The following is a 21,795-nucleotide window of genomic DNA, read 5'->3' as shown; positions in this document are numbered from 1 at the left end:
TAGCTAGCCAAGCCAAGAAAGGTTTACATGAGAGGGCGAGAGACCTGGGCTAGGGTGGGGAGGGAAACTACCACAGGACACAAGAAAGACCAGGAGGAAATGAAGTCAAAATATCGAGATGAACAAAAAACTGCTAATACAACAAAGCACATGAGGTACAGGATTGCAATCAAATGAGTTGAAAAGAGGTAAGCTAGAGAAGTAATAGTCTTAATAAAAAAACAGAGAGGAAAAATGCAAACAAAAAGGAATAAAGAAGCAAGCCAACAGATATGGTATCCAGGGATACCCCCTACCACTATGGTGCCAGTATTAAGCCCCAACTGACAGCAAACACTGGACAACAGCACGGGAATAAATCCTCTCCATATCTATCGCACAGGAAAATACTAGTGATTAGTTATTGCAGTGTGTGTTTATGTGTGTGTGTGTGTCAGTGTGCGTGTGTTTTAATCATTCGCGGGCCTATTGTGCTAGAGGTGGACTAGATTAGGGATTAAGAGGGAGAAACCAGGACATGGAGGACAGAAGATGACAGATCAAACACCACACCGAACCATACTCTAGCACAGAACAGACCCCCTGAGTTGGGGGACTAGAAAGGGAAAGGAATTCTATCACCATCAATTGGACAAAAATGTGCTGTGTAAATAGGCCTGGTATGCAGTTTATTTTATGCATATACAGCATGGTAGTTTAATGTAGCAAGCAGTGCATCTGATAAATGCATTTTAAAATGGATAAATTAATTTTAAAATGATTAAATGAAAACAATATACACAGATACAAAAAAATAAAAGCACAATGAAGGAAGTCATATTCAACTCACCAGCCAGTCTTTTCTTGCTCTGTTGTTGGTCCCTTGTGAAGCGTTTGGGGACTTTGGGCTGAACTGAAGGGCCCCTGTCCCTTCCCTTCTTACTGCTTTTCAATTTCCCCTTCTGCATCAAAGCCCACACCCTATTTTCGACCTCTAAGGTATGTGTGTGTGTGTGCGTGTGTGTTTGTCTGCAAAGGATGCCTTCTGTGAGTCTTCTTTTATCAACGAAATAGTGTGTGTGTGTGTGTGTGTGTGTGTGTGTGTGTGTGTGTGTGTGTGTGTGTTTTGTCTGCAGTTAAGCTCCATTCTTTAATCCATCCACACGCTATTCAATCTGCTCCATATTCTCCGAAATAATCGCCGCCGGTTACCTTACAGTCACGTCATCGAGGCTTTTGCTGCATTAGACTGTGCTATTTTCTTGTCTGGAAGCCCAAAATAAATAATAATAAAAAAAACATTTCCAAGAAAGAAGCTAAGCTGTATGCAAAATCATTTTCTGGCTAATAATAATCATCATCATCATCATCATCATCATCATCATCATCATCATCACAATAATTATTATAGTAATGATGATGATAATAATGTGAGGTTCAGATGTATAACCCTCTAAGTACATTTCTGATGAGTACAAAAATGGGCTGTATTTCTATAAAGTCAGAAGATTGGAAATTGCTCATATGTAGTTAAACCCTAGTTAAATATGAGAATACACAGAATGTATTCTCTATGTGTTTCGCCTATAGTCATATTAAGCGTAGCAATACAAGTCTATGGTACCAAAAAAACATCATCAAATGTACTTATAAATCAATTTTGACGTAATGAATGTAAAATTTACTGGGGTACATAACGGCTATTTAATCCTGTACAGTGATCACTTGTGGCTTGATGCTAATGGTTCCATTTACTTCCAGTGTTTATGCTAAGCTATGCTACAGTTCTGATACCAATACATCTAAGTATTGAAAACACTGAGAAGAACAAAATATGCACATGAACATTTCTTTCACCATTCCTCTTGCACTTTACCCTTCGCACCTTATATACTGCCTCAATACTACAGGATACAACCTCTATGACCACTGATTGTACTCTCTGCTGCTGTGTGTGTGTGTGTGTGTCTGTATTGTCCATCAGTATGTTGTCCTCTCATTGCACACTATGCGTGTGTATTGTACGTCTTGTATCAGTATGTTAGTTTTTCTACTGCGTGTGTGTGTGTGTGTGTGTGTGTGTGTGTTTGTGTTATGACTGAAATGTATCAGAGAAAGTATGTAAATTCATGTATGTTCGTTTTCACTGCACATTGTGTGTGTATGTGTGTCAATGTATTTTATGTAGCCTATATTTAGTTTAACTGCACATTGGAGACTGGTCAAATGCAATTTCAAACGTTTGTGCTAACCTTGCTACATAGATTTTTGACAATAAAGTTGACTTGACTTGAATACTTGGAAAAACTGCAAATATGTGAAAATCAAGTTCAAATCTGTTCCTTTCAAAATCAGTCCACCTCATTTTGTTTGGGCTTGAGTCAGTGTAATTGCTAACATTGCAGTGGCATTTTAATAAGAGTAGCCTACTTGAGAATACTATTTTAAAATATTTTTTAATAGATTTTTGTAGCAGCTCTAAGAGGATTTTGCACCTGAACTCTCAGTATAAATGATAAGACCACCCATTAAACTTATAGTGCCCTGGCACTTCCTGCAAAGAAGGAAGTGCCAAAAAAAAATCCATAGAATGTAATGAAGACCATGGGCCCAGGAAAGCTGACCCCTTCGTCCCTGCTGTGGGCTTCCCTGCGGCTCTGAGTCTGTACCCCTGAGTTACCCAGGCTCCGCTCCGGCCTTGCAGTGATGCAACACCAAGTCTCCAAGAGATTTCAAAGTCATGATGATCAGGCTACCCCTGAATGACCTGATGCTGCATCTCCATCTCCTTGTCTTATCTCCCTCCGCTCTTCCGCCTTTTAATACTTCTCCATCCTCTTCTTCTTTATCTCCTCTCATCTTCCCTCTGTTGCTTCCTAGCCCCTGAATATATATCAGCTTAGTGGCCATTTATAAGCTTGTGTGTATTCAACATAGGAGAGTGAATCCCACTTGTTAGCGTGGAAATAATTTAACATTATGTCATATGACAGACAACATCGTGAAGTTCCCAGGAGTCACCACAAGGGGGAGGTGTGAGGGATACAACCAGCCAGATGTCAGCCCTCCAAATGACAAAGCCCAGAGGGTGACACAGTGACCCTGAACTTTCTGTACAAAATAAAATTAATAAAAAATAAATAAATAAACAAAATCCACTCTCTTCGTAAGGTAAATGAGACATTAATACTCTAGAGAGTTGATTGAAAAGTCTAGTTTCCCCACACAAGGAGCACAGTGGATCAGAATACAGTAGAGCTTGGGTGAGAAAGAGAATCAGAATTCGATCAGTATGTCTGTATCCTATCAAGGATCTGGTTGACCTTTGGCCTGACAAAGGCTCTGATGTGAGGAGGAGCAGCATCAGTAGTGCTGGATAAACACAATGGGAGCACCTTCACCACCAGCACTGACTGCGAGAGCGAATGAGAACGTGTCCAGGCAGACCGAGGAATAACGAAGGAATTCATGCTGAAACAACTGTCAGAGTTGTTGGGTTTAGGCCTTATCCCTTGGCAAACACGAACACATACAGAGAGAGGGAGAGAGAGGGGGAGAGAGAGAGAGAGAGAGAGAGAGAGAGAGAGAGAGAGAGAGAGAGAGAGAGAGATGCATGCGGATGCATGCATGCACACCTTGTTAACTGGTAAATGGTTATCTCTCCCACAGTGAAGTTGAATTGAAGTCCATACGACTTGCAGTGTGGTAAGACTATGCTGAAAGATGACATGAAGATGAGCACAAAGAGAGTTTTTGTTTAATATCATGTTATGACGGGCATGGTAACAGAAGTCAATCCTTTTTGAGACCGAGTAGCACCTCAGTTGCTGAGGCTGAAATGACTACTTCAGAACTACAACAAGCAAAGTGCCATTACTCCTGAAAACCAACATGAAGAATAACAGACTTCAGTTTGCGTCCAGCAAAATGGGGGAGAAAATGAATGAAGTAAAAGAAAAAAAGAGAATAGCTTTCTTTTTTGTAGCTGTATTCATGATTCATATACATATTGACAGTTTGTTTTCTAGTACAACATGTTTTCCATATGGTCATTCTTCTTGTTTGCATTTTTTTTTTTTACAAGAATAATAATAAAAAATGATAAAGATAGTAATACCATGTGGGTTTTTTTTCTTTTAAGCTTATGGCAACACTGTAATTTGTTTTTCTTTTTACTCCTTGTGGATAAATGTCTCTTTCTGTCCCGACTCTGGACTTTCAGCACCCTCCCAATAGCACTTTCGACTCTATGACACCTGGGCTGTGAACAAAGGCAGGGGAAGCCGGCCCTGCTGCAATGTCGAACAGCACCTTTCCCGAAACAAAGCAAACACAAAAAAAGGCGTCTGTGAAACAAATTCCTTCTTTACACAAAAAGTCTGCAATGATGTTTTAAGCCTCCTCCGGTTTCGCCAGCGTTGCTCGATGATGATGCAGAGAAAATGCACAACATCATTGACGTGACCTGTTCATCCTCCTAGGATCCAGTATCCTAGTCCCCCCCCCCCAAGTGTCTGTTTCTTTTTCTCCTCTTTCTGAAAAATAATACGTCCATTTCATTTGTCATGTACACTTTTCTGTGCTGTAAAAATCGTAAGGATGAAAAATAAGAACACTTTTCGCAAATGACCCCGAAGAAAAATGGACACAGCCATGCATACCTGACACTCACTCGACACAACTCACGAAAAAAATCACTCGTACTGTATGCACACACCACAGGCACACACACTTCCGAAAAGGCAAATAGATGCCCATTCTCAAAAGGCAATTATGTCTCTGTGGCAACGCAGCCCTGACATTCCAAATGATGTCAAATGGTGTTTCAGTTTTCCTTTTGTCCTTCAGGAATGATGGGAGGTCCTCATGACATGAGCAAGCGGTTGCTAACGGATTTTCACTGTCGTCCAGGCCACTCATGACCATGGTAAAGATGATGCAGCTTTAGTTTTCGATATTCTTCCATTTAGGATTCAGGAGTAGAATACTGATAGCAAAGAATAATGTCGATTAAAAATAATTATACAGAGATGGATTATGATAAGAAAATACAACGTAACATAAGTGTAAATACACTGCCTCCCTTTTTGCTCTGCTGTCTTGTCAAGTTCAGCCATATGGTACGGTCCCTATAAAAAGGGGTCTGTCTCCTGACACAAACTCACATTCACACTCCCAAAAATTTGCTAGACAAGAATATGGAAATGGCAAATAACAACAGTGCTGATGAAATCACAATGGAAATATTTCCAAAAGTGTCTACACAAATGTGAAGTTTTAGAAGAGAGGCAGTTTGTCAATTTTCATCCTCCTTTTTTCGACAGTCCTCCTGCGTGTTGCCCATCGTTCATTGTGTTCCTTTTTAGGTTATCAACAGGTATTGTGAAATGCTTATTTTCTTTTTTTGTCACTTGGTAACATCATCTTTTTAAAAGTCATTGGTACTCCATTATTGAGTTGTAGTGTGTGTCTTTTTTACATTCTTTTAATGCAGTCTCCATCCACTTCAAATCCATGTACAAAAGAGTACAGTCCTTCCCCATCACCACTGGCCTTGACGAAACAGAAAACATAGAAACATAGAGCGCTGTCACTAGAAGCACACAAAACTAAGTCAGAGCGTCAACGAATACAAGCCAATAACAAATCTAACCTTTTCATACGTGTATGAGTGCTTTTTTATGAGTGGTTGAGTGGTTGTATCTGAAGTCTACAAAGCACTTCTAGACAGACCTTTCACCAGATTGTGCAAAATTAAAGAACCTTGTGAAAAGGTCAAGAGTTGTCCCTGTTCCTGCTGCAGTTTGTCAACTACAGTGCTACTAGAGATTTACAACATGCAACATTATGTGTAACTGTTTCATAGGGATACTAGCCCCTTCAGTATATTGGTTAGAATATCATTATATTCATGGTACTATATATCCAGTAGCAATACTATGTTTTAATTTGTAACGGGAAGACTACAAATAAGAATTGTCAATATATCGTTATGAATGTTTCTACAGAATAAAATAAAATAAACTGGACTGATGACGGTGGCAAATTTTATCTAAATGTCTAAATCAGGAACACTTCATGATCTAAAACACTCACATGTCCAACCCTTCCAATTCGGTCTGTCCGCTCTGAAGTTCAGCCTCTCTCGGATTGCTCCAGATAAATGGATTTAGTTGGCCTACTGCTCTGGGAGAACTGTGGAAAAATAGCAACAGCAGAAAGAGGAGTATTACTGAATACTGTACGCTTCTTCTGTGCTGTACCCGCAGTGACAATGATTAACCTAAATTCCACATGAATGCAGTTCACATTGTAACACTCAGCAGAGGAGTTGGGACACTTTGTCACCCTCTCACCTTGTGCTTTGGACACCTCAGTGAAAAGTTTTCTTCATTCATAGAACAGTCTGAGGGTAAGGGGGGAAAGAAAAAGAATTACATGCCAGCTAGATAACAGAATCCCTGAAATAACACCGGTTTTGTCTTCTGCAGTCCATCTCTCACTGAATGCAAAGGGAGCAAATACACTGCAGAAGTGTAACTGTGCATATTCTCAACAGGGAGGCAATTCTGGCCCTGCCATTTTAACTTTCATTTATGAACAAAGGCATTTATAATAAAGTTCACTGACTGTACAATCATCACCTCATAGTAAGAGAAGTTTTATGTTCCATGTTGTGGTATCAAATGTGTGCATTTTTAACCATCATAGCTGGGTTATTATGCTTTAAATTGGACTACAGTATCTGTCGTATCTACATCTGACCGGCTTGACGGAATCACAATTTTGTAATTTCTGCTGGGAATAAATATAATAAGTATATTAAAAAAGATATAATATAATATCAATATGAAAATATTTCCATCTCCATGTTGAATATGTGCTAGGTAAAATTCCTGGAAATACTCACCTGCTTCTATGCCACAAATGTAGTGATATCTCAGCGTGCAGCCTTTGCTATGGCAACCAAGAGTTGCACCAACCATTTCACAATGAGAACAATTCTGGTGGAAAACGGGCATAATTACAAGCAATTCAAATCACAGTGTATTTCTCAACCACAGTGACGCACATACTGTATTGAAAAGGCATAAGAGAAAAAAATATCACACTGAATCAATAGAAATAAGAAAAAACAAACAAATGGATACTCACCGTTTCTCTTGCACCGTCTAGGGTTTCCTGCAAGCCGTACAGTTTTCCATTGACCAGAAACACCCCACTGGCCCAGGTGATGCATCCTTCATGCACCCACAGCTCCTCTGGATCCAGGGGCATCTGGGGGAGTTGAGCGAGCTGAGCCAAAGGGCCGAGAGAGTCCAGACTTGGCGGTGGGGGCTGGAATGGTAACGAGGCCTTGTTGTTGCTGGGAATTGTTCTGGGCAGGTTCTCTCCAGATTTGTGCCGTCGTTTGAATCGCGGGTGGGAAGTGAGTTTCCGGTGTTGTGGCCACTGCTGGGTCTCATCCGGCGGCTGGTGTTGGCTCGGTGGCTTCGGGTCACCTGTGACCTCGTTCTGCAGCACCGGCGGTTTCTGCAGTTCTGCTACAGCAGTGGATGACTCCTGGGTCAGTTCCCAGTCGTGCACCTTCCTGTTGATGGTGGCACTGGCAGTTCTGTAGTAAAGGGAGGGAGGCATCTCCTCAAAAGCGGCAGGGGACGCAGTACCCACTGTGGTGGCAGGAGATGTTGGGTAGGTGGCGTGATAGACCGTACAATCGCTGTCTGTTGAGGATTTTAGGATGGAGACGTTGGAAGTGTCTAGTGTCTGTGTGTCACTGGATGTTGATTCTGCTGAATTGGACATCATGTTTCCTCCCATTGCACTGGTTCCAGGTTGAGACAGTACCTGTTTAATCTGAGGATGATTCTTAGGAAGTTTAGACGCATAGTCGGAGGGATAGAATGGTCCAAATAAATCACCAAGGTGCCTGTAATTGGCCCACTTCTGGCACAGGCAACACAGCAGACGGCCAGTGTGTGGGGTTTCCGAGACCACGGGTCCTGGCAGGACATATTCAGAGGAGGGCAGAGCTTTTCCAGATTCATCCTGCTCACAGACTCTGCTTTCTCTCACGTTCGCCGTGCCTTTGTCTCGTCTGGCCATCTGAGCAAGGTTTTTGAGAGTATCCGTGCTACCACCTTTCCCAGATTTCACGTTCTCCTCCTCTGCATTGACAATAGTGCATACAGCTCCTAGCTCAATAATTTTCCTTTCCACGTGTATGTATGGGAAAAAGCCATTGTTTTGCTTATCAGGAAAAAGGCCACCAACAGTTGCTCCAATGCTAGCTGTGTCCGGCTCCTCCTTTGAAGTTATTGGCACTGCTCTACGTCTCCTCCGCTGCCTGCAGCTGACTGCTCCGTCCTCGCTGTCATCTTTTCCCTTCCTTTGCCTGTGTCTACCAGGCTTCGCAGCAACTTCTAATGGTGCCTCCTCCCCCTCTACATCCACCTTTACAACAGCAGGCTGAATGGGCTGAGTTGAAGTTGACGGTATTTGGATTTCGGTCATTGTTATGGGACAAGCGGATACCTCTGTCTTGGTGATGGCGGAAGGGGCAGCCTGGGCTACTGCTGAGGCCACGGCAGGGGATAACTGGCCTGCCACAGCAGAACCTGGCACCCCAGCCTGCTGCTGGTTTTGTTGGGCACGTTTTTGTTTGTTCACACTCCCAACAGGCCTTCCCTTTTTCTTGCCAGAAGGAAAGTACCCCTTTGGCACAGAGTTATCAGATGGTTTTGTGTCAGACATTGACATTCCGCTTCTTGGAGAGGAAACCTGTGACCTGGATAATGCATGATGGCCTTGACCGTGTGCGGGGGAGGTTCCATAGTAGTCACTGCTGGAATAATCATCAAAACCCATCCCTGACTCCTGCAGCTTTTGTCTCAGAAGGTTGGCAGCAGACTGCTCACCCCTTCGGGTCTCCAATTGCTGGTAGGTGCTTGTAAATTGTTGAATATCTGACAGGGCTGAAGAAGATGGAGGTGGAGAACCTTGGACTGGACGAGGACAAGGTGGTGCAGGGGGCAAAGGCCCCAGCAAGGTGAATTCTGATGCCATCCTAAGGTCATCCTTATCACCTTCTCCCACAAGAGATCCTGGGGTTGCTGATGTGCCTAATCCAAAGTCGAAATCTGACTGCAACCCTCTAAGAGCACCTCCAATAGAGCTACCTGTAGAGCTTTCTTTGATGGAATCATATGCAGTAATGGGTGGAGGCCCAGTGTCATCTAGTCCTCTGTATGTTAAGACGTCATCCAAAGACTGCCCATCTCCGAGGTAAGGACTTGCAAAACGTGCCCCAATATCTGGATCATCCGAAATGTAGGGTGGTCCTTCATTGTCTGGGTAATTTGAGTCAGAGTCTCCATGGCTGTTGTAATCGCCACCTTTTTTGCCACCTGGTGTTATTTTTTGAACAATGGCCTCTAACTTTAGACCCCTTCCCTTCCTTTGAGGTAATACCTTTGTTTTACCCTGTGCTGGTGGTGACTGGGAATTGGGTGATGGAGAGGGCAATCTGGAGCGGGACAGATCTGCATCGCTGTCATTTTGGTATCTAGGATCAGAGTGGGACACTGGAGATTGATAAGAACTAGGCCCCGCCTTTTGAGTACCATCCTGGTGCAACCTTTTAGCAGGTATGGGAGAAATAAAGGAGCGCACTCTCCTCCTCATCATTAATGGATTTGGTTCCCCAGACCCTGTTCTGAACTGACGGACCTGGGGAGTACCTTGGTTTCCAGCAGTGCTGCTTGCATTACTGGCAGCATTACTGACTGAATTGGGAGCAGCTACCAAATGAGGAGGCTTTGCAGGGTCCTCTACTGCCACCCGTGGGCTTTCGACCTCAGGGTGGGCGGGGCCTGGGGCAGATTGGGGAGGAACTGGCTCAGGAACTGCAGCAGAAGCTGGCTGTTGGACTCTTGTGGAGGGATCTCCCTCCAACATGCCTCCACCACTCTCTCGTGAGGCAAAGGCTTCCCACATTTTCATGTCATAGAAGGCTCCCGGATATGGTGGCTGTTGCCTTGGTAACTGAGCTGAGTTGGTCAGGCCATCAGTTGGGGACATTAGTTTCTGTTCAGGTTGGCTTTGAGGAGCATTGATTTCAGAAGCAGAGTTGGGCATCATCATTTCCGTGGGTCTGTTGGGATTGGTTCGCCAGTCAATTTTAGTGTTAGCATCATGTGCATGGTGGTGGGAAAGAGGATGAGAGTACCCTTCAGGTTTGTTACCAAGCTGGGACTGGGACGATGTCATGCCATAACCGTGGTAGGCAGGATTATGCATTCTAGACATATCTGGATTTCCTTCCCTCACATCCCCATATGGATAACCAGCATATGCAGAAGCAGGACTACCAGTAACATCAAGTCCTTGGGAGCAGGTCTGCTGTCTTTGAGGGGACATTAGAGGGTTCTGGACGGAATGATGAGGAATTCGATGTGGATGGTGTTGAGCAGTGGCGGAAAGGTCAATACTCCCGCCAGTGGTCCTTTGATGGTTGGAATGTATATCTACTAACGAGACTGTACATTTGCCCTTTTTCTTGATAGCATCAGTTGACAGATCTTCTCCACATTGACTTGAAGCCTCGGAGGAGGTCAGAGGCTCAGTTTTGACCTCAGCCTTTTCTCCCGGCTGGTCTTTCCTATCTTGCTCAGGTGGTGGTGGGGAGGAAAATGTTTGTTGGATAACTGAAGCTGCAGGTGATCCAAATTGTCCCAGTTCTTGATCAGGCGTTCTTCGAGAAGGAGACACATCACAGATAACTGACCGCCGCTCTGAGGTTGGTGACAAGAGAGAGGTGGTTGACAATTGTGTTTGACTGCTAGGGGTGGTACGGCCACCCAGCGGCTCAACATCCTGCAATAGAAGCTGTTGCACAGCAGAAGGAGGACTGGTCAAGCAGGACGATTTCCTCTGTGGCAAGGAGTAGTCAGCTAAGTTGATGTGCTTTGGTGGAGTACCGGCAGTCAAGTCTGTGGGCTGCTGCATATGGGATGACTGATTTGGAGATGCACCTACTCTGCTTTTATCTGCTGGTACACCATGAGGTCCCTTCAATCTCTGCACCTCAGGGTCCCATGAAGGTTGGGGCATTGCTTGTCCCATTTCATTCCCAGACGCCTGGGCTTGATTTAGAGGATGAGGCTTACCTGGAGTCATCTCAGCGTGAAGCATGTTTACTCCACCCATCATGGCTGGAGAACTGACTCCATGGGGTTTCATGCCTTCAATCATACCATAGGGATGTCTGGCTTGGTAGGCGTGTTGAGCCATGTTTGGAGACTGCAGATGGGCGCTCGCTTGTTCAGGACGCCCATAGCGTCGGTCTAGGTGATAGCCTTGAAGGACCTCTTGCAATAAACTTGGATACGGTTGCTGCATAGCAGAATTGTTGTGTTCAGGTCTTGGTCCAATTCCCATTGCTCTTCTCACCTGTGCATCCAAACCCATGATTCCAGGATTCTTTCTGGGCAAAGAGCCGAAAGGGGGCTGTGGCTGGTTGTATCCTGGGAATCTTGGGTTTGCCGCCATCCCTGGTGTTGGGGTCATTCTCCCTCTGTTTTTCATGCTCATGCAAGTGTTATAGGATGCATCATGATTTCCAAACTTGTAAGCCAGGTGTGGTGGCATTTGCCCAAATTCTGGTTTGGAGGATGCATCATATTGTCCAGGGAATTGGTTTACAGGACCGTCACCATCACCATTATGGCTCCGGGAATCTCTGAGGAACTTTCTTTCATCTTGAAAATGTTGCTGATTTGAGAGTAGAGGGCCACCATATTGAGGAGACAAAGGGGTATTGTCAGGATGCTTAGTCATCTCAGAGGGGTTAGAGTCGGGGCGTGTTGACACAATTACACCAACTCCTCCATGTTGTGGCTCAGCAGCATTTAAAGATCTATCAGGTAAAAAGTTTTGCCCCTTGTCTGACCTTCCATCCTTGTTCTCATTTTGTTTGGGGCTTAACATCTCCACTTTGCAATTATCTATGGTCTGCATCATCTTTGACGCCTCTCCTTCAGTCATGACTCCAAGATCCCCTCTATGAGTGACACTCTCCCATTTTCTGTTCACTTCATCAATTTCAGTTTTACTAGGTCTTTCCATTTTGATTTCAGTGGGTTCCCTTTCTCTCACTCCATTTTTAGTGTCTGCATTTGCAGCGTCACTCTCAAAGTAACAATTGGATAGTGAGGAATGAGCTGGGGAGGGAGTGGCTGATGAGGCAATGGAGGACGGGGGGAGGCAAGGGGGCAGATTGGGACTAGGCTGTGCAGAGGGGGGGACAGATGGTGGTGATGATGAGGAGGGAGTCTGGGCATCTGGTGTTTTAGTATGAACTCCACCAACACTTGAATACTGAGCGGACGACTGCTTCTTAGACACTTCAGTGTCAACACGAAGTGGCAACCTACGGCAACTTTGGTCTGAGGGACTCTGTAGTTGAACATTGGTCTGTTCTCCATGGGATTTTGACAGAGAATAGTAGCTGTTTGCTTCCGACTCGTTGCTGGTGCCACTCATTTGCCGCATTCTCTTGGCCTCACCATCAGAAAAGTGCTCCGCCTGTTCCTCTTTGGCCTCTGGAGCTCTTTCAGGCTTAGTGGAGAGGTCTTCAGCACCCATCCTATCAGAGCAACCACCATCACCACCTGTGGCACCGTGGCCCTTTGAATGAGGGGAGGGCACAACTTGTGATGACGGTTGCGCAAGCGGGTGTTGTCCGCCATCTTTGCCTTTTCTGTGAGCTAGTAGAGAGTCAGTGAGCATCATGTGTTGGACTGTATTCGGTAGGTTAGCCACTTGAGATGTCAGAGCATTCAAGCTGTTAAGGCCAGGATCTGCCATGACTTTTTCCTGGGGACAAGACTGGTAGAGAGAGGAAGGCCCGTCCTCCCTTGCTGCTGATCCCTTGTTTGTAAGTCCATGTCGGCCCACACCCACAGTAGGGTGGCCAGCTTTGCCACCAATGCTACTCCCACAGCTACTTATGCTGCTGTTGGAGTGGGCGGTCGGACTAAGTTGAGGCACGGTCTGCAGTAACCTTCCATGACCATGGCTGCTGCGAGGGTGTGACAGGGAGCTTTGGGGCGGTGGCTGTACAGGGGGCGCAGAGGGGTGTGCAGAGCCTTCAGAGACGCCCATGAGGGGCGAAGAGGACGAGCTACAGCTGGGAGACTGCACTGCCGAAGCAGCCGGCGAGGGGTTAGATATGGGGCTAAAGTTTTGCTGCATTTGAGCTGGTTGGGGTTGGGAGTTCATGGGCGATTTCGAGACCTCCTGAGGGGTGTGGTGTGGCATGGCGGGGCTTGGCGACGGACCGGGGGGCTGGGAATGCTTTGAATATGGATGGCCTGCTTGACCTGCATGAGGCTGCATTTTCACAGCATCATAGCCGGCTGCCATACTGTGTTGGGAGTTGCGCTGCCCAGAGCCAGCATGCTTGTGCAGGGAATGGGACTGTGGGGAATACTGGGGGTGGCCAGCTGGATAGGGCTGACCCATGCTCTCAGGTGGGCCTGTGCTGTTAGAGGAAGGGGGGTTGGAGTGGGTTGGTGAGCTGTTTACTTTAACCGCGTCGACTGCACCACTGCCATCGTATCGGTGTGGCGGGGAGTTATACATTCCAGCGGACCCCGATGGGTAGTGTGAAAACTGAGGGGGCATTCTATGACTGTGCAGAGGGTAAGACCTATGGGGCTGCCCTTGGTGTAGTGCTGCTTGGTGTGAAGGGTATTTCTGGCTGTGCTGCCGCTGGGACATTGGTGACACTGCCACCGACTGCATGGAGGGGCCTTGGCCCATGTTGTACTGCTGAGAAGGGGAGAAAGATCCCGTACCGCTGCCGCCGCCAACACCACCTCCAGAGGCTGCGGGGGACGCAAAGTCTAGAGGGTATGGTGACATCATTCCCGAGGCTGAGCCCGACCCCACGCCGTGTCTGTACTGGTGGGGTATGTGCCCATCCATGTTTGAGTACCCAAAGGCTGTCCCATAGCCCATGCCCCCTCGTCTGCTTCTGTCTCTGCCACCTGCTGCGAAATAATACTCCATGTCCTTCCGGTACGGGTTGCTACTGGCCCCGCCGTGGGGGCTACTTTGTGGTACCTCCCCGGTCGCCCTGTTCCTCGAGCCATAGCCCTGGAGGTGAGCAGCATGGCCGGGGTGCTGTTGTCCGCGGTGGAGCATGTGACCTTGACTGTGACCTTGAGGGTTTGCCTGGGCTTGTTGTTGCATGGCGGCGTACTCCTCTATTGATCTGGGGGATATCTGAGGTTCCCCTGAGTGTGGGGGATATGGAGAGCTCATCATACTCCCACTCCTGTTGGCGAAGCCTGGGTGGAGAGAGGCTGGGCTGTTGGGAAAGTTTTGCATTTTCTTTAGACTGGTTTGGAGGGTTTTTTTATGAAAAACTTCAGGCGTATTGATCTGATATTTGTGAAAGGACACCTTGTGAAATGTTCCAGGAGCAACAGCTGGCTCAGTTGACTTGTCTGTATTTGAATACGGAATTTATCACTGAAAATTAAGTGCTTAAGTGTATGAAGTTCCTGGCTGGTTGTAAAAATATCAACACAAGTTGGTCACAGCCAGGGGGTGCTGACACAGCAATTTATGAGGCGGGAACAGACTGGCAGTTATTATTTAAAAAACAAACAATTCCAGTGAGATATTCCACAGCTAGTGATGCAATGACAAAAAAGAGGTTGAATTTTCAGTCTGCAGGTAAATATGTGGTCTCTTAGGAGGAGGACTAATAAATAATTGAAAAGTTGAAGCATTGAGTTCAAATTTCCACAAACAGCAACCGAGAGTGTGGTGGTGTGAAGTGTAGCAGCAGTTACATTCAAAACACTTAGCAGATGTTGCTATTATTTCTATGCAGTTGTTGATGTTTGGCACAAATAACGTTTTTGGTGAGTGAAATTTCAAGATACACCAATTCTTTGAGTCCGATGCACACACTAAATTACACTGTCCCATCAAAAATGGAAAAAAAGAAAAAAAATCAATGTGGTTATACTAAAAATGCTCGCAAGGGAGCGGACACAAGTGAGACAGCAATCACTGCAAATCGTCCGTTCTCTCAAATTGCTCACAAACACTGTTGTCCGGTAGCTCTGTGGGCTTACATATAGCAGTCCAGCTGTCAAATACTACAACTTGTACTTCCATTGCACTAGAAAAAAATCCACGGGCTATTTCACATGTTCATTGATGTTGATGCCAAGATATTTCCACAGATTCTATTTCCTTCCTCCCAAATATGGTGAAATACAATGTCTTCAGGTGACGTTTTGAAAAACTCTTTGGTCCCCAGAAGTCCTCTTTGTGTTCTCAACTCCAATTGTTTTGTTTTTCCCTTTTTGTTTATTCTCAGTTGTATGGTAAGACCATCAGGTTGTTTCACATGTTCCACACTGTTTGCTTGTGCACTTTCCATTCATTTGAAGGTCATTTGGCCTCGTTCCTTGTTGCATGGTGCCATCTGAGAGTAAGGCTTTTCTTTGTGATCATATTTCAGGTCTTCCTTTCTCTCATCTCATTTCACGTCTTCCTTTTCTGCAATACGGGATGACAACATCTGAAACAAACAAACAAAAAAACAAAAAACATAAAAATGGGTTTAGAAATAGCTGTCTAAGAACATAATCATGACACACTGTTGTGTACATATCTCTGTGACAAACATCAGTTTGGTTCAATGTTATTTTTGCCCTGACCACCCTGAATTCCTTTTTACTTGAATTTGACATCATGTCACAATCTTATACACCAGATCATAATAGCATTGCAGTTTATTCATAGGCAATAACTGAGTCTCAACGGCAGTGGCAAAGAACACGTTCAATATGTGATATTTAATATTACCTAGTCATTACACAGAATATTGTACCATAAATTGCTTTTGTAGTGCCATTACATACAAACACACCAGAGACCTCTGGATACTGTGTGATTTTCAAAACCCTTGACTGTTAAATAATCTTAAAACTGTTGGGCTGGTGTAAGAAAATAAAACATTTCCATTAAATAATGAAAACACTGATCATTTATGTATTACATAGTAATGGAGAACCCTCTGCAAGTAAGGCAATTATCACTGTTTTTAATACATTGAAGTGGAGGCTTATTCTGCTCACAGACAACCTTCACACCTTGTGACATAGTTAACATTATGATAACAATGATAGCTATGCCTACTATATGTAATCCCTTTATTAGATTAAATGACTGCTGGCTAACCATATTCAGAGAACATTTTCTGTTAAATGATTTGTAAATTTTCCTTTCAACAAATAATCCTGCTATCAGCTTTAGGCCTTGTCAGTTCATCGTAACATTAACAGACAAAAGAAGGTTTCCCGTAATTAAATACAAAATCAGGGCCCTTACACACGATTTGTCCTCTTTTGTCCTCAGACTACAGTAATGATGATACATTTTGTTTAGACATTACAGCTGTATATTCAAGCATGCCTACGTACACTGCAGTTTGAAGTGAAAGGGCCATAGCCTAAGATATTACAGTCCATTTATGTAAGCTACAGGACGTCTTGTTTACTGACCCATTGGAACTCAAGCAGCTATAGTCAGTGGACACAAGTTATATGATTAATCAGCTAAGAAAAAAAACCTAATCGTGCTCAGAAATAGCTTTGAGTCTGTTCAGAGATGAAATGTACCAAAAATGTAAACCATGGACAATTAAGAATCGGCAGAGAGACCTGCGGTTCTTTTGTCTGCTGAAAACAACAATCCGGCCCAACTGAAACTCAGCACTACCAACTGCAACTCCACCCCTCCACAGAATGTGTGCCACGACGGACTTTGGCGCCACTCGACACATGCCATTCTGTACACATTGTGGGTATGGTCACAGGATATTCCGGTGCTGTTCAGATAGACTCAGACCAACATGCAGCTGGACCTAATGACGCTGCATCGGAAGCCAAAACAACCTTGTCCTAACTAGGGGGGTATTCTAAGAATGTGGATTTGTAACAAACATGACTGGGTTCCCTCCGATCGGTAGGCAAATCCCAAACCAGATGATCCTTTAGGGTTCATTCTGTCTTTGCAACAAAGCTATGAGGTTTTTACTAAAAGTAGGCCTGCAGTTTAGACTGAAATGAATTCACTAGGCTTGTTCTTACCAAACTGTGGAGTCTTTGGAGACCCCATTGGCACTGCAAGGTCCCAGCAAAAAAAATTAAAGGAAAAAAAAACCTGACGCGTATAATCGGATTCATGTTTCACAAGAAAAAGATTAAGCATCTGCAATGGATAGGCCACAAATTTCATTGTATATGCGATATCAACAAGACAACCAGAGCGAGGAGAAGAGCCCAAATCTGTGGAATTCATGATGCACAATTTTACCCAAATGCCTAATTTCCATGAGGCACTGGCATGATAAACAATGTCTAGACTTACATAATATGTGCATCCGCATCATGAATCGAGTCAAACCATTGGCGGCCCATCAGCCTCCAGTGTTGTTTATTATTCATATTGCATTTTAACTGACTCTGTTACCGCTTTGTGTTATTCCATCGTGTCAGACAAGCCCTCACATACGTAGTGTGGTTGGATTTGTGGAAACTGTGACACAAATTGTATCCTTGTAATGACTGAATTATTAGTTGTGTCCTGATATTCTGAGTGAGGCACTCGTATTGATTTTGCATTCTTTCCAGTTATGCCATCTGAAACCATTCTAATACATGCTTATCTGCCTCTGCCTGACATGAAAATGGTTTTTCAGTTCACATTTGGGATGCAGACGAGGTCCAAAACAGGACATCTTCCAAGTGAGATTCACCTTGAAGTAATAACAGTGTCAGTACAACCTCCTTCAAAACAGTGTGATATTTTTTGTTCACAGACACGAATTAGTCATACCTTTCATATATTTGTGAATTCCATACTCTGTTTTGTACACATGTATGTAAAAAAATGGGAATGAATACTATCAGACACATACTGATTTCAGGCGGGGGTTTATAAAGCTTGCTTTTAACGCACTGCCTGGCCATTTCATTACAGCCCAGTCTAATTAGGGGGTGAGGCCACCTTAATGGGGTCGTTTGTCATGAATGGGCTTTCTGACACATGTCCATTGTGTAACCTGCACTGGAAATTACTTTATGGCCTAGGCCTTTGCATAGCGGGTCTGTGAAAAAAGGCCACATGTCAATAACCAGAAATGCCCAGAAATATTAGCCTACACAGCCCCAGATCATCTCCTACAGCGTAAGCAATACTAAGGGCAAAGTCTTAGCTTTGCAATATAAGGATATTGAATTAAACGTCTCTAGGCCTGCGATTCTCACCATGGCAGGCATGCAAATCATCAAGGTAGTAACACCAAAACAGATGGGCTTCAGCGAAACTATTCAAACGCTGAAGATTATAGGAAGATAAAGACTGTTCAATGGCATGGTTTTTAGAGGGTGACACAATGCCGTCACGCAGCCAGACTGGGGTCACGCAGCGTAGGTCAGAGGATTCTGAGGTCGGGGTGAAAGCGACCAGACATAAAAGCGTGAAGGGCTCTGTCTGACGTTATCTCAAATCACGGTTTAATTATACTGCACAAAACAAACAAATGTGGATACCCATTGTCATTACGCATTTATGCATCCGAAACTGCTCATCCGTTACTACTTGACACGCAAGCCAGAAACGCTTAACCCAAATTGAACTTGGACGAATAATGGGTCACGCTCTTTGATATAAGACTGGATGCCAAATGTATGTGCAATTGATGATTTAGCAGTCTGCTAACAGGCTACATTTAACACGTAGCGAACCTTAGATAACGTCATTTGTGCTGCAAATTGATGCGTCGTAAAATCAAACCGTTTGCGTATAGCCTACATGTACCATATCTTTGTTTGGAATAAAATGTTACGATGTGTATTTTGCATCCCATTGACTAATGGCATGCAGATTTTGGAGGCTAGCGAGCAGGCTAATTATCTGGATAGCAACCGCTACTGCGTATTGTGCAAAGGCTGTGGCTACATTGTAGCCAGCTTGTAACCCATCATACCAATTCGCCTTTGATTGTGAGGTAACGTTACATCCAGTTCAATGATTACAGTTGCCAGTCCAGTCTTGCAAGAAAACGCACTTCATATGGCTTGCCATTGTTTACGTTCCCACAACAGAAAAGTAGTAGGGTAGGGTGGGGCAAAACGCCCCCCTTAAGGAAAGTGTAACTTTTCTCTAAGCAGAAGTAAGCCATATGATTTAGTTTTTGTCACAGTATTTGGTGGCAGTGACATGATTAATAATCCATCACGGAAATTGTTACAAATTAATAGTTTATTCATATTTTAACAAAAACAAAACTGGGTGTGAAGGGGGCGTTTTACCCCACCAGTGGGGCAAAACGCCCCCTGAGATGGGGTAAAATGCCCCCCTTTGTTACTAGCCTGTTTGCTTCATATATCATCACCAAAGTGACCAGAGTATGAATTTTAACCTCTGAAAAGAAAAGAGAGGTAATATTTTCAACAGTGCAGTATATCGTATTCATATTTATTTAAGGATGATATGAATTAACAAATATAGGCCTAATATGCATAAATCTGAACAGTCAAATGTAAAATACAAGCTAAATTTAGCATGAATAAACATATATTGTGAATAAATATAGGTCTATATCACAATAACTAGGCTAAATGTATATATGAAAATCAATACATGCATTAATAAATATAATAGGCCTATTATAGGCTACAATAGGCTAGTTATTAGCCTGAGCTAACTGTGCTAACTCTGCTAGCATATTTAAATAGATGAGGTAACTTAGCCTAAATATTTTAGGTTTTGTTCAAATATTCAGACTTTAACATCTGTTTACACCATGAAATATAAAAAATGTTGGTTTTTTTACAAAGTAATGTTAATAATAATGTTATTATAGCCTAATATTGTGATAGTCCCCTGGGGGCGTTTTGCCCCTCTGCATAGGGGGCGTTTTACCCCACAAGCTGTTTTTTCAAAAAATGGTCAAGTTATTAAAATGTAATTGTATTCATTATAAACAGCCTATATACTCTGAAACTACAGACTTCACTCTTCTTCTATCATATAATACTGCAATATAATGCTTAACTACATTTTTATAAACACGTGTTTACTCACATCTGAAAATTAGATCAATACCATGTAAATCGTTTCCCTTCAAAAAATACTTTGTTTCAGTCGTTTTCTCTGGACAATTTGTATATCCCCGTTGTCAACGTAATGCATAGAAACAGTGAAAATGTATATTTAAGCCCTCTAGTGGTTTTTTAGGGAAAACAGGTGAGGGGGCATATTGCCCCGTGGGGGCGTTTTACCCCACCCTACCCTATCGAGCCACTGTGACAGAATAAGGTGAATAAAAATAAGGTGAGCAATGGGCTAACACAAATAACGTTATTTAGCCATGAATGATGCTGCTGTGGTGAGGGAGAATCATCATGTTAGCACGGAATTCACATGATACCTTTCCAATTCAAGCATGATGGAGAATAGATAAACTGGAGACGTATTATCTCAGTGCATACCTGAGAACGCCGAAGGCCCCACGAGAAGTGAAAGGGTGTTTTGTGTGATTCCCGCGACTGTAGCAGGAAACCCCGGACTTGAGTCGACTGCTCCGCCGCTTTCCCCTCTCCTTCGATCGTCTTGACAGCCCCGACCAGCGGCGGCGAAGTCGGGGGCCCCGTCTCACTCCTTGGAATAAGGGGCCGTTCCTCTAAAAAAATCTTTCTTTTGTCCTTTACCTCTAAAAATAACAACAGCGCGATCGGGGTGCTTATAGGTCCCGCAACCAGTGAGGTCCATACACCCCCGCCCCCTTCCCACTGGTTCCCTCTTCTTCTTCTCTCCTTTCCTCACACACCGTTTAGGTGAATCCACCTAGCTCGACTTAAAATCTCACGCATTGCTGCTTCGTAGGTTTTTCAACTAATGAATTCCTGCATCTGCACAGGAGAACAGCTTGAGGTACCTATAACGCTATGCCCATTTACATTGGACGGTCGTTTTCGTTTATGTACACTGATTTTCCCTTTTTTGCAATTGAAAGACCGCCTTGAAATTGCACACACACTCATATTCCTTCACCCCCTCCCACGTCTCTCCCCATTACACCCTTCCATCTCCCCTCCCATTCCCCATCACTGTTCTAAATATTCTTATACTCTTATTAGGCTTCACGAGACCATTAATGGCGTCCACATAATGTACACGTATTTAATGTTCCACGGATGCTCTTGGTATTGCGCACCACGCATTGGCCACTCCGTAGCCTATACATGGGTGCTGCTCACTAACAAAAGGTGTTTATGACAGTCTACTGACGTAGGTTAAAAATGTACCTACCATCCTACCACTTGTTGAAAAACAACAACAAAACAAAATAAGTTTCAATAACGGTATGTTGGCTATGGAATGCATTGCACGCATTATCTGTTCTTTGGAAATTGTGGCTTGAGGCTATTTGTTCACAGTCACTTGAGACTGTTTGACCTGATTTTGGTAAATAAAAGAGCATCCGGCTCAGTCTAGGCTATAGAACGTTGTGATGAGGCTTTCAATTCAAGTGGCTTTAACCTCAGACAAAGGCTACTTTGGTATGACTTTAATGTTTCTTTTGTTTTGTTATCGGTGTATTATTACTATTAGGCTAGGGTAGTAGTAGGCTAGTAGTAGAAGTAGTAGTAGTATTCTTATTAGGCCTATTATTATTATTATTTTGTCAGTCTGATTATGGCATCATGCAAGGCAGGGTCA

At 43.9% G+C, this 21,795-nt stretch overlaps 1 protein-coding gene across 2 annotated transcripts; it reads right to left on the bottom strand.

The window, feature by feature from the left end:
• Positions 1 to 5,293: 5,293 nt before the first annotated feature.
• On the bottom strand, positions 5,294 to 21,096 carry tcf20 (transcription factor 20). 2 transcript variants are annotated; one of them, XM_063223876.1, is made up of 6 exons: positions 20,565 to 21,096; positions 7,135 to 15,583; positions 6,890 to 6,983; positions 6,336 to 6,385; positions 6,076 to 6,174; positions 5,294 to 5,532 (listed from the first exon to the last, which is right to left on the bottom strand). In XM_063223876.1, exons 2-5 carry the CDS (start codon positions 14,371 to 14,373, stop codon positions 6,115 to 6,117), a joined length of 7,443 nt encoding a protein of 2,480 aa, XP_063079946.1. In that variant the 5' UTR covers positions 14,374 to 15,583; positions 20,565 to 21,096; the 3' UTR covers positions 5,294 to 5,532; positions 6,076 to 6,114. The 2 variants fall into 2 exon arrangements, with proteins under 2 accessions (XP_063079946.1, XP_063079954.1); XM_063223884.1 differs by having other exon boundaries at positions 5,294 to 5,527.
• Between the last annotated feature and the right edge of the window lie 699 nt (positions 21,097 to 21,795).

Source organism: Engraulis encrasicolus, chromosome 2 (genome assembly GCF_034702125.1).
Source record: "Engraulis encrasicolus isolate BLACKSEA-1 chromosome 2, IST_EnEncr_1.0, whole genome shotgun sequence".
NCBI lineage: Eukaryota > Metazoa > Chordata > Actinopteri > Clupeiformes > Engraulidae > Engraulis > Engraulis encrasicolus.
This window is presented reverse-complemented; position numbering and strand designations above follow the sequence as displayed.